The sequence below is a fragment of the Manis pentadactyla genome, chromosome 3, assembly GCF_030020395.1.
Source record: "Manis pentadactyla isolate mManPen7 chromosome 3, mManPen7.hap1, whole genome shotgun sequence".
NCBI lineage: Eukaryota > Metazoa > Chordata > Mammalia > Pholidota > Manidae > Manis > Manis pentadactyla.
In genome coordinates, this window is record NC_080021.1 from 187052711 (window position 1) to 187080566 (window position 27856).

Here is a 27856-nt window from a genome sequence, read left to right on the forward strand (position 1 = left end):
CACACACTGTATTCTGGGGCTCTGTCACAGCCTCTCTGAGTGACCTTGATCAGGTCCCTCCTCCTCACCCTGCCTCGGTTTTCCCAGCTATAAAAGCAGTATGCCTGGGAGAGATTTAAATCTGACCTGGAAGGGCTTCGAGCATAAGATTCTCACCTTTCCTATTTTCACTGTGCCCACCTCCAGCCTGACCCCTTGAAGACCAAGGCTTCTCAACCTCCCTCCCTCTGGAGCAAGCCCCTCCTGGGGTCCCAATAGGGAAAGGAAAACCCAAGCAAACTCAGCAATGGTCAGCCCTGTCAGCCCCAACCAAGTGGCACACAGGGCATTGATCCATTCCTGGGAAAAACCTCTTCTCCCACCCGCCCAGGCCAGCCATGAAGGCCTTCATAAAAACCGAGAGAGGAGAAAAACCGGGAGAGAGCAAGAGTGAGGGAGAGAATGCAGAATGCATCTCGTTTCTGTTTCTCTGCAGAGCTGCGGGCTTTGCAGCAGGGGGCGCTGCTGGGCGGGCCACAGGGAGGCGGGCTGGACGTTCTGGGCCTCCACTCGGCAGGCCTGTCTGTAGAGAGGAGGCCACTGTGCCGTCAGCCTGCTTCCTGTTGTCCACAACTACACAACCCCAAATGCAAGGATGCTTCAGGGAACATGCTGGGGAACAACCCCACTGTCTCATTATTACAGCGTCTCCACCATGGGCCACAGGGTGAGCACCAGACCCCACCAGCTAGCTGTCCATCAGAGGCAAGAACTAGGGTTTTGAGCCACACGGGGCCAGCAGAAATACACCGATGGCTGCCCAGGGTTTTAAAGGGGCATGTGTCATCAGCCACAAAACAAAGAATTTACAACTATTGCCTTGTCCCCCAAGGCTGACTTCCCACCTTTCTGCAACCAGCCTGGTCCCTGTAGGCATTTCAGTTTGAGACCTTTGGCTATGCTATGGCACATTTTGAGCAGTTCTGGTTCAATTTTAATCTGCTCTCCTGCTGTGGTATTATTCCAAAGTTCTGTCCCAAAGCCCTCATCTAAGCAAACAAATGACAAGACAATGGGCAAATGGCCCCTGCAGCCTCACAAGACAACACAGGATTTGTGTGTTTGTGTGTAAGGCAGAGGAGCTCCAGTCTCTGGCCTGCCTTCACCTGGGAGTGACCACAGGCAGCACAGCTCTGCAACCAGGCCTGCAAGGCAATGTCCAGAAGCCCTGTGGTGGTGGTGTTCAAGGCCCTGCTGGGTCTGATCCCACTGAGCTCCCCGATCTCACCTCCACAACCCCCTACCCCAAAGCCAGGTTCCAGGCCAACTGCCATTCACCACGTGCTCCAGGGGCCAATCTCCACACATGTGCTGTTCTTTCATCTGAAATGCCACGTTCCTGCCCCTCATGTGCAATCCCCAACTTGTCAAGACCCAGCTCAAATACTAACTCCTACAGAAAGCCTTTCTGGATTGATCGTTCCAGCTGTGAGCATTCCCCCACTTTCCCCTGAATTCCCGGGCCCAGGTCCATCCCTGCCCATGGCCCAGAGCACATCTTGCCCAGACTCAGGGTGACTGGGACCCCATCTTGCATCCCTGTGGCTCCTCCTTGAGGGGAGGAACCAAGACTGATCACCTAGTGTGATAGTCAGATCCCAGCAACCTCCATCCCCCCAGTCCAGGGCCCTGCCCACAGCGTGCATGCCAGTGGGGTGAGCACCTTGCGGACAGATGCTCCTTGAGCCAGCCCCTTTTAGTGTCAGACAGAAGCAGATCAGGGAACTGTGCTGGGAAGCATTGGTGAAGCACTGGTCCTTGGTCCCTGAAGAAGTATGACACAGAGAGGCGAAGTGTGAGAAGGGAGAAGCATTGCCCTCCAGGCCTCCCTGCCACATAATGACAGCACTAAGGTCAGCTCACTCCAAAAACGTTTTTTTTTTTAATTAAAAAAGAAAGAGTAAAACCTGCTGACAGTTATAGCTCAGAAAATAGCATCACCGGACTGCATTCTTTGGGATGAGTAACCAGCAGGTTTTTCATTTTAGCACTCAATTGGCCATTGGAAGGTGCCTGGTCTGGAAACCTGAAGACTGTCTTTGAATGACCTTGTCAGGGACCCCCACTCTATGGCCTAAACTGCCAGGCTCTAGTTTCCAGAGTTCAGTTGGAATAACATTGAATTATATTCCTGAGAAAATCCCACTCACACATCTGTTATGGACGTCTAACCAACTCACTAGGATCTCGGTAAATCCATTCAGTTCAGCACTCACAGTAGCCCAGCTCCATTCGGATCTCTGTGCTTGGCCCCCGTGGCAGGTGCTCAGGCCCCAGTTCTCAAGGAACAGCCTGTATCTAAGGGGTTCTGAGACCCATAACTAGACATTCTGGTACCAGCAGAGGGTGTGGTGGCTTCAGAAGCAGAGCAGAAGATGAAAGTTATTCTGGTTGGGGTATCCAGGAAGGCTTCTTGTAGGAAGAGGCTGTAGTTTGGGACTCCAAGGACATTCCTCCAAGAACTTCATCCTTTAGTGGGTTACTGAATTCTGTCCCTGTGCAGCTCCCTCTAGCCCTGACTGCACTCTGAAGAGTCAAACTGCACTGGCCCTGGGACCACCGGCAGAAGCCTGCGGGCAAGGTCGATTTCCAGCTCCTGCCAAATAGGAGGCCATTTCAATATGGAACAGGCCACAGAGGCATGACTCTTCTCTTTCAACTCCCCTACAGGGCAACTGCTAATGCAGCACATTGGCCGATAAACCCAGAGGCCTCTCGATAGCTCTGATCCACATCATGATTTTTGTAAACAGGCAGGCACTGATATTCTACACAGGTACAGAGGGCACAGAGAACTCTGTGTGAGTAACTGAGATGATGGGACCCTGACTTGGGGCCAGTCAGTTCCTGTCAAAACCCCTCAGCCACTTAACTGAGTGGCCTTTGGAGAAGTCACTTTACCTCTTTGAACCTGAGTTCCTCATTTGCAACATGGTATTACAACACTTACAGGACTAAATAACATTGATGCATTTCAAAGTCTGTGGTAATCAAAATGTGTACTACAACATGAGGGGCTATTTTATGCTTACCCCAGTCCTTGGCACATAGCACGTGCTCTGGGTGATTGCTGAAAAAGATGGATAACCTGGGGTTTTTTAATGAAAATTGTATTCTCATGTTTCAACAAGTGTCTAAAATTCTTGATTATAGGAAAAGCCTTGAACCAGGAATCAGGACCTCTGTTCTCATTCTGTTTCAATCATAGTGTGACCTTGGGCATGTCCCTTTCAGGTTCACTTGGCCTCAGTTTACTCAAATGGACAGTGGCTGGGTGGGAGGTAGACAACATTGGTTTCCAATCCTTCTGCCACTAAAGAATACTTTTTCTCCCCTGATTCCTGCCCAAACAACCTTTTGTTTGCTTAAATGATCAGTCTAACCCCGTGCCCTTTTAAAGTGTTCTACAAGGGCTTTTTGTGGGCAAATAGGCAATATCTACCAAGCTGCCTGTGAAGTCGAAACAAGTCTCCAGCCCCTATTCCTGGCTCCCAGGCACAAAATGGCCCCAGTGCCCTACAGCTCAGAGGCCCTCAACCTCCAGGCACATTTCCAGAGCCTTCAGGGACTCCTTCTTAGCCTGACGTCAGCCCAGAGCTGGCTTACTTTCCTGTAGCCTAGACCTTGGCCTGTCCCTCGGAACTGCCAGGGGTCCTCCGCTGAAGAAATCGCCTCCCCTGGCTGAGTCTGGCTCAGTGCAGAGGCTGAGAGTCCCTGCCGCTGACTGATGAGAGGGAGGTGACGGTGTCACACCTTCCTGGGAAGTCACAGTGCTAGTCCCGACCCACGCTGCCTACCATCAAATTTTAATGCGGTTGCTGACATATTTATGGAAGGCCTCACCAAGTGTTCGTGAGGAGATCAGACAAGATTTACCTCCACAATTACTACCACGTTGTGCAGTCTTTGCTGTGTGCTGGGAACTGGGCAGCAGAAAGGCCCCAAGCCCCAGTGCGCTTGAGGAATACACTCAATTCTGCATACTTTTTTCCTGCCCCCAGAGCGCAGGGCCTGGGGCCAGGGGAGGTAGAGATGAATCAGACACGGTCCCTGCCTATGAAGAGCTCACAGCCTGCGGGATGGGGCAATACACACATAAATTATGTGGCTCCTGGGTGGCTGGGGACCAGTGCACAGATACAGGTAGAGAAGCAGGCTAGGCTGTAGAAGAAGGGAGTTATTTCTCTATCAAAGTCAGAGTCAGCATCAAGAATGAAGCCAATGATTGGAGCTCTGAGGGGTCTTCCAGCTGCTTCAGCTCTCCTGGTCTCTCCTCTGGCTGGAAGGGCTCCCAAGCTCTCCATCCCTCCCCGCTACTGGCCTCGGGAACTCAGCAGCTCCCTCTCCTTCAGTACCTACATGCCCATTCCACTCTTGGGGCCCCCACTCCCAAGGCTGCCCAGGCGCCTCACCCTTCCTCACTGTGCCCACACTCCCCTTTCTCTGTCAGGTGAATTGCTCTCATGGTGGCACTGCCCCAGAGGCAGGAATAAGGTGCAGTGACCCAGGCCAGTGGTCCTAAGTCCTTGCTGCCCATGACCTCAGGAGCTTAAAACACCCAGCCAACAAGGCCACACCCCATCCTAGTAAAATCAGAATCTCTGGGGTGGAGCCAGGTATCTGTGTTTGTCAAACTTCAGAGACAATTCCAACTGCACTACGTTTGGCAGCCAGGGGACAGCTCCTTAAGGGTAGCAGCGTCAGCCTCACTGGGGGGCCCATTAGAAATGCAGCACCTTGGACCCCTCTCTGAATTTGCTGGACCGGGATCTGCTCTGGAAGATGATCTCCAGGTGGTTTGCGTGCAGTAGCGTTTGAGAAGCACTTCCCTATGGTAAAGAGTTTATCGGCAGCCTCAGGGGCACACCAGTGTCTAGTCCCCCAGCCCTGGGAAAGGGGATGTTAAGGCCAACCTCTAAGAATGCTTAAAAGAGCTAGCTGCTGGGGTGGACTGGGCAGCCCCCACCAGCCCTCAGTGACCTTGATAACATACACGTTCTGTGGAGGGGGCTGAATCAGGACAATCCCCCAGGCTGGTCCTCACAACTGCCAAGGCTGGACAGGAGGTAGGAGCTCCATGCAGTCCCTTGTCTACCACAGAGCCCCTTTTCTGTCACTGCAGCAAGGCCCTTCCTCAGTCCAGGCCTCAGTGTTCCCTGGAACGCGGTTAGGAGATCAGCCCTGACGTTGGCTGTGCTGACGGAGACCTTCTTTCTTAAATTCAACCGACACTCTCATCCGTGTCCTCTGTGACCAGCCCACAGACCTGGCTGAGAAGTAGCTTTGCAGGGAGGAGGAACCTGTGGGGAGGAGAGATGTCTTTGGAGGCTAAAGAAGAAAGAGTGGAGAAACCCCATAAGGGAGCGAATGCAGGGCTAGGTGGAGGAGCCCCACAGGTTTGTGGGGGAGACCTGGTATGTTTCTACCTTGATGCCAGGCACAGAGCAGACAGTCAATATTTATCTACCTATTCATTCACCAGATATTGACTGATACCAGGCACTATTCTAGACACTGAAGATACAGCCACAAACAAAACAGAAGTTCCTGCTCTCATGGAGCTTGTATGCTAGTGGTACAGACAGTCAATAAGAGAATACAAAAGGAGGTAAAATTTCAGATAGAGTAGCTAGGAATGCCTTCACCAAAAAGGTGACTTTTGAATAAAGAGCTGAAGGAAGTGAGAATTAGCCATGTGAATATCTGTGGGAAGAGTAATCCACACAGAGAGAACAGCAGGTGCAAAGGCCCTGAGGCAGGAGGATGGGTGATGTGTCAAAGCAGCAGCAATGTGGTCTGCGTGGATGGAGAGAAGCAAGGGGGGAAGTAGAAGGTGAGATCAAGTAAGGACTTCAGCTGCTGTTCTGAGTGAACCAAAGTGATGTGACCTGACTTAGATGTTAACAGGCTCACTCCAGCTGCTCTGCTGAGAATGGAGTGAAGGGGGCAAGGGTGGCAGTGGGGAGACCAGTAAGGAAGTCACTGCAAATATTTAGTTAAAGACTGAGCTGCCCACTGAGTGGGAACCTCTGGCCATTTGGAGCCTAATGGAACCAGGCAGGAAGGGCCAGGCTGTGTGGCTGTGCAAGTGGATGGTCAGCTGGCCGAAGCCAAGGACACTCATAGAGTGAGGCGCTCTGCATGACCTTGGGCCAGCCCCTTCCTCTCACTGACCCTATAACAAAAGCGATAAGCAAGAGTACCCACAGAGTTGTGAGGATTCCGTGAGTGTGGATATACCAAGTACAGGTGTGGCTGCGGGAGGCGGTCCTGTCCTGTCACCCACCAGGAACGCAGGAGGGCTGTGCCTCCCTGTTCTCCACTAGGGGGAGCCTGGCAATTCTTCCCTGAGCAGAAATGAAGTTTGCAGGCATCAGTCCTGTCTCATCCAGGGAATTTGAGAAGCCCCCAGCACAGCCCTCTGGGGTGGGAATGAATATGGCCCTGAGCTGTCCTTATAGTGCCTGGGATCCTGTGGTTGGCAGGCTTGTTCTCTCCAAGAGACCTGAACAGTCCAGCTGAAAGGTTGGTACATGGAACCCTAAAAGTTCCATCAGGCTATAAATAAACCAAAGGGGTGGAAAGGAAAAGCCATGTGGAAAGGAAAAGCTGCAGCTGTCTCAAAGCATCTGGACTGCAGTAGGCAGGCTGGATGGCTTTAGCTCACCCCTGCACAACTGTATGCTTCTTTCCTCTCTTGGTCCACATGCTATTCAGTGTGGCTTCTCAGGCCTTCATTGAGCATCTGCTCCATGCCAGGTTCTGTGCTGGGCAGTGGGTGGGTGCTGTGATACAGCAGGGACTCAGGCTCATGAGGCCTCCTCTGACCCACAGACAGCCAGGACCCAGCTGGGCTTTGAATTCCAGAGAGTCTCTCTCACCTCTGCATTTACCCAAAGGCCAAGATGGCCCAATCAGATTCCCTTAAAACAGGCAAAGGGGGCAGGTGCAGCTATGTAGGTGTGAGTAGGTTGTTCACTGCACAAGAGCAACGAGCTGACTGGGCTTGCGGTGACTGATAATCAGCCTGCTCTCCATTCCCCAGACCTTGCACCCTGGCATGAGGCTATATCCACTCACGGGGAAGAGGGAGCAAGGTCCCGAGAAACAGCTGAGGGGAAACTTCAAGACAAGCCTATAGCTTCCCCCTTTTTTCCTGCAGTAGCTTCTTCACTCTGCTGTCACACATCAGGAAGGGAAGGAACTTAAGATGCAAACAGTGGATTCTTAAAGACAGTTCATACTAAGGCCATCTGGGTTCTCTTCTTTCAACCACATTTATTTAGCACTGAGGAGGTGCCAAGCACTGTGAGAGGCACAGACTGCCTTCAAGGGGGGATCATCATGCCTTTTTCAGAAGAATGATCTGGCTCTCAGGGCCCTGCGTCTTCTCTTGTTTAAACGACTCTGGAGCAAGCAAGACTGAACTCTGTTCTGGCCCTGCCACTTGGGCAAGTTGCTCTGTGGGAGCTGAGGCCTCAGCCTCCTCCTCTGTGAAATGGGATAACATTGACACCAACCTGGTTACCGTGAAGGGCAAGCAGGCTGGGAAATGACCAGCATTCAGCTTCAGCTAGAAAGCAGGGCCTTCTCCCTCTCTCCTAGCCTCATGACAGCCCTGGGAGGAAGACCGCCATAAAGATGCCTCCACCATAAAGATGCAGACTGAGGTCCAAAGAAGAGAAGGTGACTTTCCTAAAGGGTAGTAAACCTGGAGGCAGGACTGAGGTCCAAGGGTGCTGAGTCCCATTCCAGGGCAGCCTGCCCACACCAGACCCCTTTTTAGCCTGCCCATGGAGGAGTTCCATGCACAGATTTGGAAAGAGATGTTCCAAGGATGGGGGAGAATGAGCTGGGATATGTCAGGCCTGAAAGACACAAGAGAGCAAGGCAAGACTTGAACTCGCTCCTTGTGGGTGTGTGGGCGGGAGAACGTGCCCTAGAGTCCCCACAGGACCACTCTCAGAACCATGACAGTCCTTGTGCCCCAACCTGAGCCAGGGGGCACCCCTCCACCCTCACTCTGCCCCACTGCCCCAGTCCAGACAAGGCTGGTGGACCTGAGCGCCAGCCAGCCTCCCCCACCTCCTCCCGCCTGCCTCCTCGTCCTGCAGGCATGGTGGCAGGCCCTGCCTCCTCCCCAGGGAGCCCGCCGCCAGGCCTGCTGGCACTGATGAAGGGAGGGAGGCCGCCAAGCTGTCAGTCTGGAGGTGCCCCTCAGAGCCCCGCCTGGCTGGAGTGAGGAGGGTGGGCCGGCCCTGGAGCTGGGCTGTCAAGGCTTTCACAGAGATGAGGCTGGAGAGGTGCTGCCTGACAGCTCGCCCACCGAATTAGGACCATTTGCATGCTAATTTCCAGAGCTCTAACGGGCTGGCAGGCTGGCTGGGGTGTGTAGAGTGTGCAGAGAGGCACCACGGCCTCCCTGCCCACGATGGAACAATGCTTGACTGATCTAGCTGCGTTAACGAGCAAATTATGGTAATTTTGTTATTACAAATGCATAGAAATTTCCAAAGCAGGCAGCCAGTCAGGGCAGCTCCCTGCTCCTAAATATTGAGCTCCCTGTTTGTACACATGGGCTTGGCACCTGCTTCAGGGGTGGAGAATTCTAGGGTCCAGGCTGCCCTCAGAGTGTTCCTGGGGAGGCCCAGGGTGAGCGGGCCACAGGCCGGTGCATCCCTTTCTGTCAGCAACCAAACTTTTGGCTCCCATATCCCCCAAACCTCACTCTCATGTCCCCCAGCAGTCCCTGCCTAGTCCCTGGGCCCAACGATGCCACATGCAAATTGGTTTCTTTCCATTCTGAGCAGGTAACGTGGGTGGTTCTCTTCGTAGATCTCCTATGTCATGAGAAATGCAATTAGTTCCCTGCCTACCCTGTGAGCTGGGCTCGGCACCCAGGAGGAGCTCAGGGATTGTCTGATAAATGAGTGAATCAAGGAATCAAGGAATGGATGAGTGCATGAGTGAATTAAGGAAGGAGGAAAGGAAGAAGGAAAGGGCTGAGAAGAGAGAGAAGAAAGACAGAGGGAAGGAAGGAAGACCACGACTCATCCCACAAATGAGGATGATTAAGAGAAACCTCACCAGGTCAGCTCACTGGTGGTGTAGTTGACCCAAGGCTGCCCCAGAGGGGTTTATTTACTGACTGGCAACCCCTCCTGGCATTGATAATTGTCCACTGTCCAAATCACAATTCGTCCCAGGTTTTCTGGTGATCTTCTTTTTGATTAGAAGTATGTTGTTGAAAGCATGCTCTGGAATGCATCCAGATGGAAACCGTGTCCAAGATAGTGGGGGCTCCCTGCTCCACTGAGTGAAGCCTGGGGGGCTCCAGGCACAGGGCTGGGCTCAAAGCCTGGGCTCGGGCTGGATGATGGGATCCTGTTAGAAACCAGTTCACTTGCTGGGGTGGCCAAAAGGTTCACTCCTGGGCCCTGGCAGGTGTCCTTCTCCTGAGAGGGATTCCGGTTTGGGTTGTTACCACAAGGCCAAGAAGCCGACTCAAATCCATTTTGGGAGTTGGCGGGGAATAAATCACCGATTATGGAGAAGCGCAGCAGTGAGACAGGTCTGCTCCGGGCGCCTGCGGAAGCCTGAGACGCCTGGGAGTCACAGAGAAGCGTGGGAGGCAGAGACCCAAATGCGAGCCAAGACTTTATAACCTCAGCTGGGGTCACTGCCAGATTTTCCTATTTGCTGATTTTTAATTGGGTCACAACTTCCAAAGGGAAACTGAACCCAGGAAAAGAAAACAATTATTTCTTTTTGTTTAGCCACCTGACTCAGGGGAAAAGCAGAGAGCAGGAGAAGCTGGGGCCTTGGCATGGCCTGCAGGTCCCAGGCAGACCTTTGTGCCAGGGGATAGACTCTGCTGCATCCTAGGAGATGCTCCTGCAGCTGGCCAGGGCCCAGGAAGAACATGACAAGGAGGGGTGGGTGAGGTGGGAGTCCTGCTCTGAGTTCTTCAGGAAACCAGGTCACACAGGGACCATCCCAGGAATACCAGGTCTGCAGGACACCAGGAGACAAACCGCTTCTTTTCATTGCATTGGTGAAGAACTGAAGGGACAACAGGGCAGGCGGTTGCCACAGCAAGAGGGCCAGCCTGGTTCTGCCTCTGATCTGCCATGTGACCTTGAACAAGTACTTTCCATGACCTCATCTGCACACTCTCAGGCTGATGTCTGAGGGTGAGTCCAGCATTACCCATCCATGACGGAGGGAGGAACAGATGTATAAGGGCCATCTCCAGCCCTCCGTGAGGTCTGTGATAGAACAGATCCTCCGCACACTGCACAGACACACCCCAATCTAGACCTGTGCTAACCACCTTCAGAGTGCTTCCCCCAAGCCAAGGGCAGGGCCCTCAGCTGGGGGCCTCCACTGAGTCAATGCCTTTGTTACTGCCCCTAGTTACCTGCTCTCCACCCCCAGAAGTCCTGCGTGGTGGTGTGTGGTACATGGCTCCAGATTCCGATTCCCTTGCAGCCATTTTTCCAAGCATCTCTGGCTCCTTCCTGAGGAGCTCTTCTTCCAGAAATCCTCCACTGACACTGCCCTCTGAAAGACTGCATGCCCACAGAGCCCGATCGCAAAATTCCAGGAACTGTGGCGATTTGCTTCAACCTGAGACTCAGTATAGATGTGGTACCTCTCCTGATCTTGGACCTGCTTATGCCCCATCTTTCTCTCGCGTCACTCAGAGGAAGCAAATTCTAGACTTGAGCACAGTGTTTCTGAGAGTCAAACGCCAAACTGGCAAAGTCCTCCTGTTGTCATATGGGCTCTACCACTCACTAGCTGCATGACCTTAAGCAAATCGACTTTTCCTAAGCTTCAGTTTTCATCTCTGTGAAATGGGGCTAATAACTGTTCCTTCCTAACACCACAGTGGGGATCCACTGAGGTCATGTGTGAAAGAGGCTTGTAAACTGTAAAGATCTGTCCAGATGGTGGTTCAAATTCTTTGCATTGTTGTACACAAGACCTCAAAATGGTCACAGCCGTTGTGCATCCTGTTCTGGCAGGACAATGCTGGAGACATTTGTAACCTGGGATTGCTCTTGCTCTTTAGACAAAAGGACATAACACAGTTGTCATTTTAAAATTTCCTTTCCTCCCTCTTTTCTCTCTCTCTTGCCCTCTTTTCCACTCCTTCCTTCTTTCTTTCTCTCTTTCTCGTTCAACCCCGGATCTAAGGCTCCCTGATTCAGGCCCTTTATTTGTGCCTTTGCACATAGACTCCTTATAAAGAAAATTCATTTGTTCAGGGTCACCGCGTGGTTTTTCATTAAAAACAAATTACCCGCATTCAGGGAGGACATCTGGGCTTCGTGGGTCCCATTAATGACTATATTTCCAGCCTCCCCGGCCCGGTTGGGCTCCCCTTGCCTGTCACCCTGCGTTCCTGGCCCCGGGAGGACAATGAGAGTGACAGTCAAGTGAAAGGGGAAACATGAGGGATGAGGGCGAGAGGCGAGTCCCCCGAGAGGGGAAGGAGGGAAAAGTGAAAAAAATAAATAACTCAAACAGAGGGTAACAAGGGCCATTGTCTCAGCATCTTCCAGCAAGGAGCCAGAGCAAATATTGGAAGAGTGAGCGGGGGCTTGTAAGTCAGCTAAAGCTCTGTTTAATTACACAGTTCGGTCCTAAGCCCTTGACTCTGAACGGGACAAGATAGGGGAGGGCATGTGCTGAGTTCAAATAAATATCACCCATATCCGTTGAGTGCCTCCTATATTCCAGGACTGAGTAGGTGGAGAATTCTAAGAGGAGGGACCAGGGGTTGGGGGCACTTGGTCCCCCCAGCTCTGGCCAAGGCAGACATGGGCAGTGCCGCGGGGGACACTCAAGGGGGAGATGAGGCCCCTGGGGGTCGGCAGGTTTCCTGCAGGGGAGAGCATTCAGTTTGGTTCTGTGAGGATAGGTCTCACACGGACAGGTGAAGACGGCAGGTAGAAGGGAATATACTGGAATCTGAAGTGTGGTTCCCCAGGGTCTGGAAAGGGCTTCTCCTGGGTCAGGAAGGCCATACACAGCCCCAAGGGAGCACCAAGGAAACCAAGATCTTCCCCTGGGCCCAGAGCCCATTCTCTCTCACTCCCCGTGGGTACCAGGGGCTGGGTGAAATTGAAGCATGAGTTCCAGGTGCCAGGCCCAGCTGCTCCCCCGATTGGCTGTGTACCCCTTGCAAGGCATGGCATGTCTCTGAACTCAGCTAGCATGCCTCCAAAATGAGGATAAACACTCCAACCTCACAAGATACTTTCAAATTGCAACCTGGGATAATAGCTGTGGTTCCCTTTCTAGATTGTAAAGCACCAGGCAGGTCCAAGGGAAGCTTGCTGGTGGGATTAGCTCATGGGCATAGGCAACTTGGCTTCATTAAAAAGCATTCTCCTTTTGGAAGGCACGGGAGCCAAGCCCCGCTTACTATCTCTCCTCTAAATGCTCCCAGCACTGCCAGGAATTCTCTGGAGAGAAGTGTCCCAGGTGGACTGACCCACAGGCTTAGAGGTGGCAGTCAGGCCAGTGAGGGCTGACAGCTAATGAGGTCTTGGAAACAGGGACTGCAGATTCCAACCAATCAAAGGGAGGAAAACACAGATGACCCCAGAAGATAAGATGGTTTTTGGAAGGACTAGAGTATGTGCACAAGCAAAGCATGTCTCAGAACCTTTGTTATCAGCTGCTGCCCCCACCCCCTCCACGATTTTCTCCCTCCTCACCCCACCTCCCACTGGCTAACATGCCAGACACTCTTCCCAGGTTCCTCCCCTGACCCAAGGGAAGAATCATGGGCAACTTGACAGGCTCGAGCTATGCCTCTAATTTCCCCCTATTCTTTGATGTGAACAGTGTTTCTCAATTTCAGTGAAACTCTCTGCAAGGAAGCTTTAGACATGCCCTCTATGCCTCAACCCTCCTATAGAGAAATTCTGGAGCCCTCTATGCCTGACATCCCCAGTCTAGGCTGGACATCCCTGAACTTACCAGTTATCATGTCTACCCCAGACCTTTACTGACTTGCCCATCTGTACTGCAGACTGAGAGCTTTCCATGGCCAAGGGCCATGGCTTTCACCTTTACATGCCTAGGCTTATGCCTGACACATGTAGATGGTCATTAAATGTTGGGAAAAAGGAAGAGATGAAGGGAAAGAGGAAAGATGCTGGCTGGCTGGTGGGCTGCTGCAGCCTAAGCAGCTCAAGGCCCCCACTGTTTTTTATGTTCAATACAGTTACACAGGAAATCACCGTCTCTCCCAAGCCCCTCTTTCCCAGACCCCAGGTGCCAGCCTATGGAGGCCCCTCTCTGCCCCACCTTACAGCACATCACAGCTTAAATGCACCACAATAATAGTTTTCATTCTAAAAATATGAAAGGCTTATTTTCATGATTTTGCTTTTGAAATTATTTGGCCACAAGTAAATATACTTACGATTGGCTAAGTCTTGCAAAGTGAGAAAATCTAATCTAAAAATTGTTTTCAAATGTAATAAAGTTTTTATAAGCACTGAACTTAATAGTTAATGAAGTAATGTAACAATATGTAGACTTTAACTTAACATTTATTATGCCAGTTTTCCAGCATCTTTTTGAACTTTAGAAGCAAAAGGAGTTTTGTTCAGACCTGTCCACTCCTGAGGGTTTGCCTCCTGGAATCTGATGAGGCCGTGAGGACTTAGCAGGATGAAGGTCCATGGCTCAGGGAGGCCACCCAGCTGCCTCGGGACACCCACGCTCTGGGCTGTGCATCCACACAGCGCTCTCCACACTGACCTGGGAACCCAACCTCTCAGGGCTGGGGTGGGACCCTTAATGGCCACCAGAGCCAACCTGCCCCCACTTCACTCCACCCACTGCTCAGACACCTTCCAAATACTTTGATTTCTTCTAAAGCAAATCTTGACTGTATCCCCCCTGATCTAAAAAGTCATCATGATCCAGTTTGTGACTTTTTTTTTGCTTAAAGAAACACCACTTGTAGAAGCACTTCAGGATGACAGAAGTCAGGAGCCCAGACACATGGTCTCCCATACTCATGACTGGGTCCACCAACCACGATCAGGAGTGGAGACTGGGGAAAACTAACCAAGACGCTAGACACGGAGTAGCCTGGAGGAGGTGGGGTGTCCTCCACGCCCACTCCAAGCTCCCCAGTGCTGGACAGCAGGGAGCCTCTGGCTTTGGGCAGGGGACCTTTCCCAGCTGGGATTCTGCTTGTCACTTGTCCTTGCCCCAGGGGCCTGCCCTGTGTGAAAAAAGCCTGTGACGTACTCCCTCCCACCTTCATGCTCCCCAAAGGTACACTGCTTAGGTCATGGAACAAATAATGATGATCTCTGCTGCCTGTCTTGTCCTGAGGTTCTAGATTCTGAAGTCTGTAAGAACCTCTCCTAGGTGTGGAGGCCCTGAAGGCCAGTCCTTGCCTGCCACAGAAGGGTTAGGGGACCTTGGGCGTGGAGACAAGGAGAGTGTACAGGATGAGCACATCCTTCAGATCCTCCCCGAGGAGTTATGGTATATCAAATGACACATGACAGCGCAGGGCCATTGCTTTATCACATCATAGCCCCAGACCTGAAGGGAACTTGGAAGCGTTTGCTGCCCACTTAGAACAGAGTTGGCAGGACTCAGGAAGACCTCCAGTCCAGCCGGGAGCTGATTAACAGCAGACAGGGACCTCCTGGACTTAGAAACCCTTGAATGGCAGGACCTGAAAGCCCACAAGGGAGCATATAATCCAGTCTTCCTGCCCCTGCCTCCAGTTTGAGGGAGCAGGAAAGTCCCAAGGCCATGTCCCAAGTGCACACTGCAAGTGTCTGGCAGCTGGAATCGGAACCCAGGTCTTTATAAATTCCAGTAGGACGTTCATGCTTCCAGCATGCTTTCCATCTCTGAGTCTTTGCTTTTGCAATTCTTTTCTTCCCAAAGCAGCAAAGGGCTCATAAAGCCCACACTTGGTGTCAGTTTCTCCCCAATGCCAGCATCACTTCACACGGGGGTTCCACAGAGACTGTCAAATAGACTGCCCAGATCAGACCTCTCCAGACCCCTAATGCTCCATCCTGCAAGGGCACAGCAGCCTCACCTATGACTCACATCTAGATCAGCCTGGGCAGAGCCTGCCACCTGTCAAGGCTGCTGTTTGCATCACCTCATGCCCCAGCCGTTTCCAGGGGTCCAGGCCTGGGTGCTGGTGGGGGCCCTCCACTCAGCACAGCCTGCCCTGTCTGCTCGTCCCTGCCACTCCAAGGCTTTGGTCACACCAGTTCCTGCCTGATGCCCATGCTCACTAGTCCCTGGGTCTTCTCACACACCAGTCCTTCACCCAGCAATGTTCCTCCAGCTTCTCAGACTGGTAAACTCACATTTCAAAGTCCAGCTGAAATGGCCTTTTCTGGGAAGCCTTCCCTGATTTCCCCGACTCCAGTTCCCCAGCAGATTCAGCAGCCCCCTTCCCTGCACTTCCTCAGCACACTTGTAGATTTTAGCTCTTAACATAGCTTGCAGGGATATTTGGTATCTGTCTCCCCAACTAGACTATGAGCCCTCTGAGGGCAAGGGGTGTGTCTGAAACAATACACCAAGCCCAGAACTGGCATCCAGTGTCTCCCAGGAAATGCTGAAGAGTAAATGAATGAGCAAATGAACGGCCATCTGCCATATATCCCCAGGGTTCATTTTTCATTACTCTTGTGTCACAGTGACTGACAGCCAGTAGAGGGCAGCAAAGAGTCAGAAACAAGCAACAGGTGGGAGACCCAAAGCCCAGGGGGGTGAGCTTTGAAAGGTGCAGAGGGAGCTTCAAAAGTGCTTGGGCCACAGGGTCACCAGGAAAGTAAGAGCTGAGAAAAAAGGCCATTTATTCCCTGAGCAAACACTCCCTGGGCCTGCTGCTTGGGCCAGGGAAGCACTAAGAAGCATGGGGCCTATCTCCCACCTGATGCTCCAGCCCCTCTACCAAGTTATCGTTGGCTTCTGCTGGCCCTTCCCAAACCTGCCCATTCTCCATCTTCAATTCTAATTATGGGGAAGGCTCTTTACACAGGGCAAGAAGGCCGTCCCTCTGACCCCCATTCATTGGTCCTGCCATGCCTACAGAACAGTGCGGAGCATATTCGACCCATGGTCCACCTCGTGAGTGAGTCCCAGAGAACGGAAATGGCTTCCCAGATCACAGAGCCACTGGCTGAGCTCAGCCAAAGCCCACACTCCTGCCCACACACCTGCCTGTTTCTAGGTCCCCCAAGCCCCAGTGTCTTCCAGGGCAGGCCTGCCCAGCAGGGGAGAGGCTCAGGGTCAGGGAGGGGCTTGCTACAGACAGACAAAAGAGATGCTCCTTTCCCTGCCTTCACACCTCAATAACCTCCTGCCTCACAGGACTGGAGCCTCAGTAACTAACTGTACAACCATCATTTCAAAGGATCCTCAAGAACAAGCAAAGCTGGCTCGGAGTTCATTGCATGGGGCTTCTGCATAGTCACAACCATCAATCAGTGGTGAGACTACACTTCTTGCACCTTGCCCCTCACTCACTTCTCTCTGGACAGCTCTGTATCTCCTTCTCCCTCCCTCTTTCTCTCTCTCTCCTCCTCTCCCTTTCCTTCCCCCAACCTCCCACTCTACCCCTCTCCCTCCTTTCCCCTCCCCGTCTCTCTCCCCCTCCTTTGCTCTCCCCTGTCTCTCTCCCTTTCCCTTTCCCTACCCCATCTCTCCCCCTCCCTCCCTTTCCCTCCCCTGTCTCTCTGTCTCTCTCTCAGCCAGACCTTTGCCCTTGGTGCTCCTGGCCTGCTTCACCACCTGTGTGCAGAGGGCCTTACCTGGCTGGCTGCTTGCCCTCCAAAAGTTAACAAGTCCAAATCCTAACTTTGCTAGCCACCAGCCTCCTCCTTAACCAACCCCTCTTCCTTCCAACCCCACTTACCCAGACTGGGCTGGCCAAACCACGTTCCTACCCATGTGAACCCACTCTAGACACTGGGCTAAGCCCCTGTCTTACCCCAACACCCCCATCTTCCTCTTCAGATGGCCAAGGATGCGCTTGTTACAGTCCAGCATAAGGAAGGCCCCCTTCACCAGGACACCCTTCTCAACTTGATCAACCCTAGGTGTCTCTGTTTACCTAGGCCCACAGCAAACAGTCTGCTCCCACTCCTGCTTGGCAATGCTCTTGTTTATCACTGGATTCTTCTCGAATTGGTTCTCCCATTGGTCCACGGGCTGCACGGGGTGTGAGCTCTGCTGGAGAGCTCTTGATTTGATGCCAGCTGGCCAGGCCAGCTTCAGGCATGCCAGCTAAGCTTTTTTTTTTCTCACCACCACACCCAGTTCAGGCCCCTATGTAATCAGCAATCATCATCACCACCAACACTTAAATGACACTTAACATGCACCAAGCAAAGTTCTAAGAATTTTTACATTTATCATTTAATGCTCACTCTTATTACCATCATCCCCATTTTACAGATGAGGAAGAAATCAAGGCACAGAGAAGGTAATGTGCCCCAAGTCACAAAGCCAGTGATTCAGGACTAGACAGTCTGGCTGCTGAGCCTGTGCTCTGAAGCATCCAGCCACCCTGCCTCAGCACGTGGCGACCCAGCGTCCTTGGCTGCCTTGCTCTAGCATCACTGGCCTCTCACGGGCAGCCCAGTCCAAAGCCCTCCACTTCACTTCAGCTTCTATTTCCTGAATGCTACTATGGACCAGAAACTCTGCCAGGAACTGGGACACAGTGGTGAACAAAACAGACATAGCCTATGTACTGTACACCCGTGTATACTACACAGACCTGAAAAAGATTAAGCTTACTAAACTCCCTCAGTTGTGCTGAGCCACACAATGACAGGACCAGGATGCTTGGAGAGAGGAGCGATGGGGGTCCTGGTTTGGATGGTATGGCAGCAGAACATCAGGCCCCACCAAAAATGTCCACACCCCCCATCCCTGAAATCTATGAGTGGGGTAGGTCATATAGCGGAGGGGGGTTAACGTTGTTAATTAGCTGACCTGAAGGCAGGGATTGCCCTGGGTTATCCAGGTGGGTCTTATAAGATTGCAAGGGTCCTTGTAAGTGGGAGATGGAGGCGGTAGAGAGAGAACCAGAAAGAAGACAGCATGAAGATTCCATCCAATCTTGCCAGCTCTGAAGAGGAAGGAACCAGGGCAAGAAGCAAGAAATGTGGGTTGTATCCATGAGCTGGAAGAAGCAAGGAAACAATTCTCCCCTAAAGTCCCCAGAATGACATGTCCCTCAGACATTTTTAGCCTAGGGAGACCCACCTTGACTTCTGACCTCTGGAATGATAAGATGGTAAGTTTCTGTTGTTTTTTAAGTCTCTAGTTTGTGGCAACTCATTACAGCAGCAATAGAAAACCTAAGTGCTGGGTCACAGGGAAGATCCCTCTGAGCAGGTGGAACCCATTAGGTGTGAGAGGGAGCAGGCCTGGCCGGCCAGTTGACGGGAGCAGCAGGGGGAGCCCCTGGGCACAGGGGAACCACAGGTGCTGAGGGGGCCGCCGGCTCTTGGTCCTCCTGCCAGTCTCTTGTTGCTACTCCAGACCTTAGCAGCCTCAGGCTTCTCCATCCACCCCTCACCTCCTGCTTCTTCATGAAAATGCAAGCCATCAGTTCACTGAGCAACTTCATTGAAAGGTATCTAGAAATACTGTGCACTAATCCATGGCAAGTAGAGTACTCAGGACGGCAGGAACCTGCCATGCTCCTCCACCAGCTTCCCGTCAGCAGCTCCTTGACTGCCGCAGCCCAGACAAGGCAAACGCAAAACGCTCAGGATTTCCTGGAACTCTGTCCTAAAGCTTCCAAGAGGAATCACGTGAGGAGGGCACAGCCAGGAACTGAAGGGGTGTGGGGGCCACGCTTCCTTGACTGGTTCTTCTCAAAGAGTGTTACTTTGCTGCTTAGACTCACTGAAACCAAAAGGCGGTGAATTCTCCCTCCTTTCCCCCAGCCCAGGATTTTCAGGAGTTTCAAATTCCATGTCGATATCTGTTAGATTGTACAAATATCTTCAGGCAGGAATCAACTAGTTATACCCATCAAGACTCCATGGAATCTGGTGCAAAACTTTTGGCATTTGCTAAGACTTGATGAAAATAAAATCTGAAAACTGTCTCCATTCTAAACTGATATGATGTGGTTCCCTGTTTGCTTTATTCAAAATAACTAATCAGCAAAAGGATATACAGGGTTTGCAAAACTGCAAAAACTGAATCTATGAACCGCTGGAGGACACCAAGAAGCCCTGTTTTGCAGCTGCCCGAGTATACCCTGGAGGCAATCCCTTCTCCATTTGCCCTGAAAGCAGATCTCACAGAAGTCTTCCCTTACAAATGGAAGAGGTAAAGCCTAATTTCCCAAATCTTAACGTGGGAAAAACAACTCAGAAGATTTCCAGTTACCCTCTGGATTCACTGCCAGGCTAGAATGGAGGGCTGTTTCATATAGTGAAACACAGCTGTGGTGTGTAACAGCCTCAGAGAGACAAAGCAGGATTAATAACCTCCAAAGCCTTGCTCAGCTTGTTTCTGCAAACTGTCCCAACATTTGCTTTAGGGTCTATGAAAAGGTATCACTTTTGGAACTGTCCAATTGAATGAATGCCTCTGGGATTCAGAAGCCCAAGAGGTTATGAATCAGAAATCTGCACAAACATGAAGTCAAAATCCTCACACACACACATACACACACACACACACTGTGGTATATCCATGTCCTAATCCCTGGAACCTGCAAATGTTACTTATGTGGCAAAAAATGGGGGATGGGAGTTCTTTGTAGATGTGATTAAGTATCTTAAAATGGAAAGATTATCCTGTATTACCTGAGTGGACCCTGAATGTAGTCACATGTATCTTTATAAGAGAAAGATAGAGATTTGACACACACAGAGAAAGTGCTGTCTGTGAAGGTAGAAAAAAGAGAGATTTGAAGACTGGAGTGACATGACCACATGCCAAGAAATGCCAGGAATCACAGGAAGGTAGATGAGGAGCACATCTTTCCCTGGGGTCTCCAGAGGAGCAGGGTTCTGGTGACACCTTAATTTTGGGCCCAGTAATACTAATTTCAGACTTGTGGGTTCCAGGACTGTGAAAAATATAAATGTTATTAAGCCACCAAGTTTGTGGTGATTTGTGGTAGCAGCCACTGGAAATGAATACATGTGTCAATATTCATTTTCCCTGCCTCCCTCCCTTACAGCAACACACACAAAAGGAGCTCCTATGTGCTAGGGACTGTAAGGGATGCAGAAGACAAGTTAGGCAGAGGGCCTGGCTCTCAGCAACCTTACCTGCCTGTGGCATAGCTGAGTGGGCCACAGACACGCTGATGCACGGGGTTTAACAAAGCCAAGTGTAAAGCATTATGTCCCAGAGGAGGACCGCACCAAAGTGCTCGTGGGCAGGTAATGTTTCCACTCAGCCCTGAAGGGTGAAGCTGGATCCAACAGACCGAGGCAGAAACTGGTCTAAGCCAAGGACACAGAATAATGTGGGACAGTGACCAGTAAAAGTGAGGCGTGCTGGGAATCAGTGAGTGGTCAGGGAGGGGGACAGGCTGGGAGAGTGGACTAGAAAGGCAAGGTGAAGCCAGAACACAGAGATGCCTGAATGACAGGCCCAAGGTCTGCTCTGCTAGAAGGGGGGCCCTCTTTGCTATAGGCCAATGCTGGGGGCAGTTTAGCAAAGATCATTGGTGCAGGCCAGCAATGCCCTGTGACGCCATTCAAGAAACAGATTTGTAGATTATGCTGGAAACAGTTCAAAATATGTGACACTGGTTGACTATTAAGAAACAGAACTAAGGACTGTGCCTGCTGAGCGGGGAGTCCCAGCACAGACAGTGGGTCTGGCACTGAGTATGGGAAGGGTATGGTGTATGAGAAGAGAAAGCAAGAAAAGAAAGGAGGGAGGGAGAGAACGAGGAAGATGCGGGGCTCTCCTGCCAAAATGCTTGGGCTCCTCCCTCCACCCTGTGCCCTCTCACTCTATGCCATGGGACAGTCTCAAGTGACCATGCCACCAGGCCACCCTGTGGTAGTACATGTCTAGCCACTGCCAGCAGATTTGGTAAGGCTGTGCCCTTACTCAGGCCTGTGACTCCTGCTGCCACTACTAATGGGCAAGGGGCTGCCATCAGTTCCCACTGGGGACTCTACCAGGCCCGTGGCCATTTGTATCTTGAGCTTGGTAACTAAGGGCAGGAGGAGTTGTGGGGGCTGGAAGACAGGCTCTGTTTGGATAAACTCAAGAAAGCTCAACTGCTTCTCTGAATGCAGCCTCTGGGGTTTGCTGTGGGGAGCCAGCAGGGTGGCATCGGCTTCACCTGCCAACATGCCCTCAGGACAGGGTCTAGGCAGTGCCTGCCCCTCTGCCTTCACTGAGGGGCTTGTGTTGATAGAATGAGAGCGCACAGAGGCAGCACAATACAGAAGAGGGAGTGCTAAAGTGAGGGGCAAAAATCCAGATTCAAATCTTCCCACCCACAAGCTGTGCAGGGCAAAATCACTAACTGCTCTGAGTCTCAGCTTCCCCTTTTGGAAAATGGGGATTACACTCTGGACTTAGCCCACCTGACAGGGCTGAAACATCAAAGGGCTCCTGGGAAAGCCCTTTGCATTCTATGAAGTGCTACATAAGTGTGAGGGGCCAGTAATGGATGACTTGGGAACATCTACTGAGGCTGCCCTAGCTTGCTAACAGCTGGGGAATGAGTCAGGGGAAGGACAGTGTGTGTCCCACCTCTGCCTTGTGCACAATATTTCCCTATCCTCTGCCTGGACCCATCCTTGCAACAGAAAAATCAAAGGTTTTGCAGGAGTGAACCTGGCAGGCCTCCCCCATATGTACACACAGAGCCCATTTCCCATATGTCTCATATTTAAAAGTCATAAATCAAGCTAACAAACCGTTAAATGAAATATGCTCTATCCTCCTACCTTGTTAAATGCATCTTCGTAACAACCTGGAGGACCAGGAATGAATCTAGCATTCTGGGACTCGGCATCTGTGCCAGGACCTAGCTGTGTGGGGAAAGCCTTCCTCTGCTATCATCTGCCTTTCTCCTCTCCCACTCTCAGCTCCCCTCACTGTCTTGTGGGGCCTCAAACACAAGTGTGGACACCCAGCCCTCACATCCATGCTCTGTTCACAGCCCCCACAGAAAGCCAGTCCTTGGGCTCTGGGGCACACATCCCCCTGACATGGGCTGGGGAAGAAGTTGGAAGAGGTGTGGGGCTATTTGGACAGGACCCCTATAGCGGGCTAGAAGGAAGGATGTAATCACCGAGGGGCAGGTCCCTTTGGCCCTGCAGTCTCCCCCTGGTCCATGGCGGGAGGGTGGGAGGGCTGGCCCTCCGCAGGGCCAGAATGGGTGCCTGTTGCCTAGGTCTAAGGGTGGTTCACTCTAGTTCACAGCTTCTAGTTGTGGCTCTGTGTCCTCCTTGCTAGGTGACTGAGGAACATCCCAGCCCCCCTCCGGACTCAATTTCCTCACCAAAAGCAGGTGAATGACCATCTGTCCCCTTCTCAGAGCTGTTGTGAGGTTCCCAAGAAAAAGCCATCTGGGTGGGAAGGAGGTGGCATAACCAACCTGGCTTTTGCAAATGCCCTGAGACAATCAACAGTGTTTGCTAGGAGAGGAGCAGGCCTCTAGAGCCCCCAGCACTGAATGAGTGGTGTGGTCCTTGTAAATGGCTCAAACAAGAGCCAACACTAACCCTCAAAATAAGTGTAACAACACCCGACTGAGTCCTGATTTTCCCCCTGATTTTTTTTTAAGCATTTTTCAAAAAACACTGCTCTGGGTATCCCTGCTATGCTCATGCCCTTGGTTTATAACCAGCCAGCACCATGGTGGCGGTGTCTAGTCCCCACCATGGAGGAGATGGGGTGGCCTCCTTTCCAAAGGTCTTGGAAGAAACTGACATGTTGCGGGCCACAGGGGACCAGGTCTCAATGGCTACAGGCTGTCTGGCTTAGAATCAGGTGACAGACCCACCAGTCAGCATCCTGTCCGCGGCACATGGTCCTTGACCCCAGGGAGCACAGCTGCCCAGGGCATGGGGGGCTTCCTGGTGCTCATGTCGCACAGACTGGGTGGGAGGAGAGAGGATGGAGAAGAGCCCCCACTCCCTACTGGTTGGGGCAACCTTCAGCCAGGTCCTGCACCCTCTGTGTTCAGAATCCCCGTGTGGGCAACAAGGGGCTATTTAAGCAATAGTCAAGGGTCCCCCTGTCTCTGATGTCCTCCCAAGTGCCACCTCGGGCTGGTCCCAGCCCCACTGCAGGCCCAGTTGCAGAGAAAGAGGCCAAGAGTGCAGACTTCTGCCTGATTTATTCAGGTTCTCTTTTCAGAAGCTTAGAGGTCACCCAGGCAGTTTGGGGGGAATGCCCCCCTGAAACCCCGTCGACTGCCTGCTGCGGAGACGCCGACAGAACAAACTCACCAGGCACCATCCCTGTCAGCGTCGGAGCTGAGTAGCTGCCCTGTCCGGTGGGGGGGACGTGTGGAGGGTACCCGGGGAGGGTCGTGCTCGCCAAGTCACGGCCTGAGGAATCAAAGCAACAAATCACGGGGTGAGTGTCTCCGTAGCCAGCCGCTCATGTCCACAGCTCCCTGGACATCTGCACATTTGTCACGTCCTGACGCTGCACACAACGTGCCCCAGCTGTCACCATGGCTCTTGATCGTGCACACACACACACACACACACACACATATACCCCTCCAGCCGCCCTGGCTTCACTGCACAGGAACTGGGGACGGTGCTGATACATCCCTGGGAACCTGGCGCTCTGGCCAGCTCTCTGCTCCCCATGCAGAACTTGGACTTCCTCCTGTCCATACCTTTGCTCCTAAGCTGTGCTCTCTGCACAAAGTACCCTCTCCTCCAGCTGCACACAGCCCAGTACCATGCGCTTTCAGCTGCCAGTTCAAACAACTTTCTCCTCCTCAGACCCTTACAGCTCCACATCTGGTCCTTATTAAATTCTCCTTTGGCCTAGAGCTAGTCATTCATTCAACGAAGATGCAAGAAGCACCTCCTGATACCAGACACTTTTCTGGGCACTGGGACATGGAGGCTAAGGCCTCTGCCATCAGGGGTAGACACTCCAGTGAGTGCCTGTCTACCTCTGTGCAGGGTGCCAGCTCCTGGAGGACACCTTATTCATCCACCACAGGGCATGGCACCTAACAGGCTCAGTGAATAAATGCAGGAACAAAAGGAGCATCCAGGTGCCCTGGGTCCCAGGCCATGTGGAAGAGACCCCCAGGGAGCAGAACTCTGTAAGGGAGGTGCCACTGGGGTTTGTGCCTCTTAGGTAAAAAGCAGGGCTACATCCCTTCCAAACAGTGACAGTTACATGTATGTAACAAGGTGCTTGTGGTTAAGACCAATAGCCCAGATCTTGGGAGATCAGACTGCCCTGTGATTATCTGTTGGTTGGGTCCTGAGGACAAGACCCACCCTGGGAGGTGCAATTGGCAATTGCTCCTGAGAGAAAGGGATACATCCTTTCCAGCCCTGTGAAATGAGGTGCTCCCTTAGGATGAGGGAGTGAAGGCAGAACTTTGACCTCTTCTGGATGTGGACACTGAGGACTGGGGAGGTCAAAAAGAGGCCCAGGGGCATGGGGGAGTATGCCTGACCACACAAAGCCAGGCCCTGGGAGCCTCCCTTAGGCCCAGTGGGGTGGTGCAGGCAGAACACAAGATGACTCTGAGTTCAGCCCCCTAGAAGGTGGCCCAAGGAGAAGGACCATCTCTGACCACCTCCCCCAAAGAATGCAAGCCAGCACATGGTATGAGCCTTTGAATGTTCCCCAAATGAACGAACAGCCCGTCTAGTGCCACTCATTCAAAGACTATCCAGCCAACACCCACAGGCCACCTCATTTCACAGGGTTCTGCTTACCTTCCAGAACTTTACGGAACACCAGGCAGCTGCCAGACAGGAGACTCCCCCTGCTGCTCACCACCTCTCTGGCTTGGGTTTGGGCATCCTAGCTTGTGACAAGCGTGGCTTGTGTCCCTTCATGTGCATCATGGTTAAGGGGAGCAAATACCCCAGGATTTACCTCTGGGAGACCTCAATCCCCCACATGAGCTGCATATAACTCCCCGTGAAAGCCAAGATTAAACAGAAGACTGGAGTTGGCAGAACTGACCACTTATTTACAAGGTGATTCAAGGAGGTTTGCCCCCACCAGCCCTCTACGCCTCCCCCTTTCATTCTTCTCCAACCCAGCACCCTTAGCTGTCTTCGGCAGCTCCTCCCTCCATGGAGTGTAAGCTCCAGAATCAAGTCTTTGTACCCCAAGGTCAGAATGGCATCAGCCTGCAAGTATTTGTTAGTGAATGAAAGAAGGGGTCCTGTTAGAGAGGCAGGTGTTCTCTGCAGACCATAACAGTGCACCCATCGGCGGTCGAGAATCAGTGAAGGGAGGGATCTTGAGCTCTTCTTGACCAAGCCCCACTGCCATTTTGTAGATGGAAAAACTGAGACCTATGGTAAGTAGACAGCAGCTGGCTCAGGTCCCACAGGGAGCAGGTGGCAGAGCGGGTAGCATCCCATGTTTCCTAGTATTGGCCCAGGACTCTCTCTGCCTTAAGCAGCATTGTGGTTGGAGCAGACAGCACTCTCCCCCAACACAGTCTGCTCCACACTCCTTACAGAGAGTCGGGGCCTGAGGGCTGCTGAAAAGATGTCTGAGGATGTGGACTGAGTGCAAGGGTCAGACTAGTCAGTACAAGGTGGCAGCGCCAGGGGTCAGACTGTGGGAGCTCCCACCCACGCCCTGCCCCCAGGCTCACACCCTTAATGATGACAGGAACAAACCACAAATGCTTACATAAACTGCAAAACATTCAGTAAGTTATTTAACCCTCAACAGCCCAAAGGTACTGATACTTTCCCCATTATACAGAATAACGAGAGAATGATCAAGCAATTTATTCAAGATTGTCCTTTGTTGCACAGCAAGGGCCAGTGATTAAACCCCAGCAATCCAACGTCAAAGGCCATGTGTGTGTTTAGCCACCAACTCCATTACTTTGCACACCGACCTGGCTGTGCTTCTGACGACGAGTCCAGAGGCTCTACCTGCCTGTCAGCTGGGACACCCAGGCTGAGCCTTGCCCTCACGCCACACTGTCAACATTGTTTATTGGCTCTATCATGCATAAACAAATTCAACTAGCAGTTTTTGTGGGGTATATGTGTTGGAGTGGGAGCCAGGACCATTTCAAAGGAAGGCCAAGTCTCTCCCTGAAGGACAGAGAGTGTTATCCTGATAGGAGGCGGCCTGGTGCGGGGAGCATGAGGTCCAACCCTCACGAAGTTCACATTTCACCTGGCTTCCCAAGACAGAAAAAAGCGTCCTGGGAAGAGAAGGGACTTGCCCAAGGACATTCAGCTGATTGGAGGCAAGGCTGGGCCTGGAATCCAGCTCTCCCCCTCCTGGGATTGTGTTCTTTCTTCCACAGGGGCTGTTCTCAGGTCATGTCTGAACCCCAACAGTTTCCACCACTGTCACACATGCTGTAAAACCTCAATCCCTAAAGTAGAAATGCAGTGCTTCGCCAAACTATTTAACTCAAGAAACCAGATAAAAAAAGTAATAAAATGAACCTCAGGAAAGGAGGAGGATGGAATTGATAAAGAAAAAGCAAAAAATAATGAATAAGGAAACAGAAAGGCAGACACAATAATAAATGCAGCCAAGAATTATCGTTTGAAAAGACCAATAAAATAGACAAACCTAGGACAAGATTCAAAAAAGGAGACACAAATACACAAATATCAAGATAAGATAGGAGGAGAGGGTACAACCACAGATATGGAGAAGATGATAGTAAAACTTTAAGAAATTCATGGATGCCCTGCACTAATAAATGTGGAAATCTCAACAAAAGGTACAATTTTCTAGGGAAATATGAATTACCAAAATTCACTCAAGAAAATATGAACAGTACAATCACCATAGAAAAACAGAAAAAGTTATGTTTTAAAATAATTTTTTGAAATAAGGTGCCTTATCTATTTAACTTTTGGGCAAGTTTTTTGTTTTGTTTTGTTTTTCTTAAGTTCTTTTAAACCTTTGTGGGACACATGCTTCTGTTATTAAACTGTGCCAGGACATATGAAACTAAGAAAACTTCCCCCAATTCATCTTGCCAAGCTAGCATAATCCTAATATAAAAACTTAACGTGCACAAAAATGAAAATTAAAGACCAGTCTCACAACTTATTAATGTAAATGTAAATATAAATGCATATGCAAAAAAGCTACTATCTCACTGACCAACCAATATTAGAAAGAATAATATACAATGACCAAATAAGGTTTATTCCAGGAATGTAGGGATGATTCAATATTAAAAATACTGGTTGGGAAATCAAATTAATGTATTAAAGGAGGAAAACCATATGATTAAAGCTGTGGAAAAAGGCACTGGCTTAAATTTAGTACTAATTCCTTACAACACCTCTTAGTAAATAAGAACTGAAGTATACTTCTTTGACCTGCTATTGCTCTTAAATCTAGTCAACATCATACTTAATTGGTGAAATACGTAAAGCATTCTTAGTGAAGTCAAGAACATGCCAAGGAAACCTGTTATCATTGAAAATGATTCTGGAAGTTTTAGCCAGTATAAAAAGACAAGATAGAAGCATAAGAGGGTAGAGGGGGGAGCACCAAAATTATCATTTACTGGGTATATCTGGAGCCTGGAAAATCACAAGAAAATTAGCTCATCTACTAAAACCAAGGAAAAAGT

General features: G+C 51.2%; 1 protein-coding gene across 6 annotated transcripts in view; it reads right to left on the minus strand.

The window, feature by feature from the left end:
* PAX5 (paired box 5) overlaps nucleotides 1-27856 on the minus strand; it is a 168856-nt gene that overhangs the window by 16206 nt on the left and 124794 nt on the right. For 4 of the 6 annotated variants that reach the window (XM_036888471.2, XM_036888473.2, XM_036888474.2 and 1 more), the window contains one exon: nucleotides 23520-23621. The exons of the other annotated variants lie outside the window; for them this stretch is intronic. In XM_036888471.2, the coding sequence (XP_036744366.1) occupies nucleotides 23520-23621 (102 nt within the window). The remainder of the gene's footprint in view (nucleotides 1-23519; nucleotides 23622-27856) is intronic. 6 annotated transcript variants of the gene reach the window in all.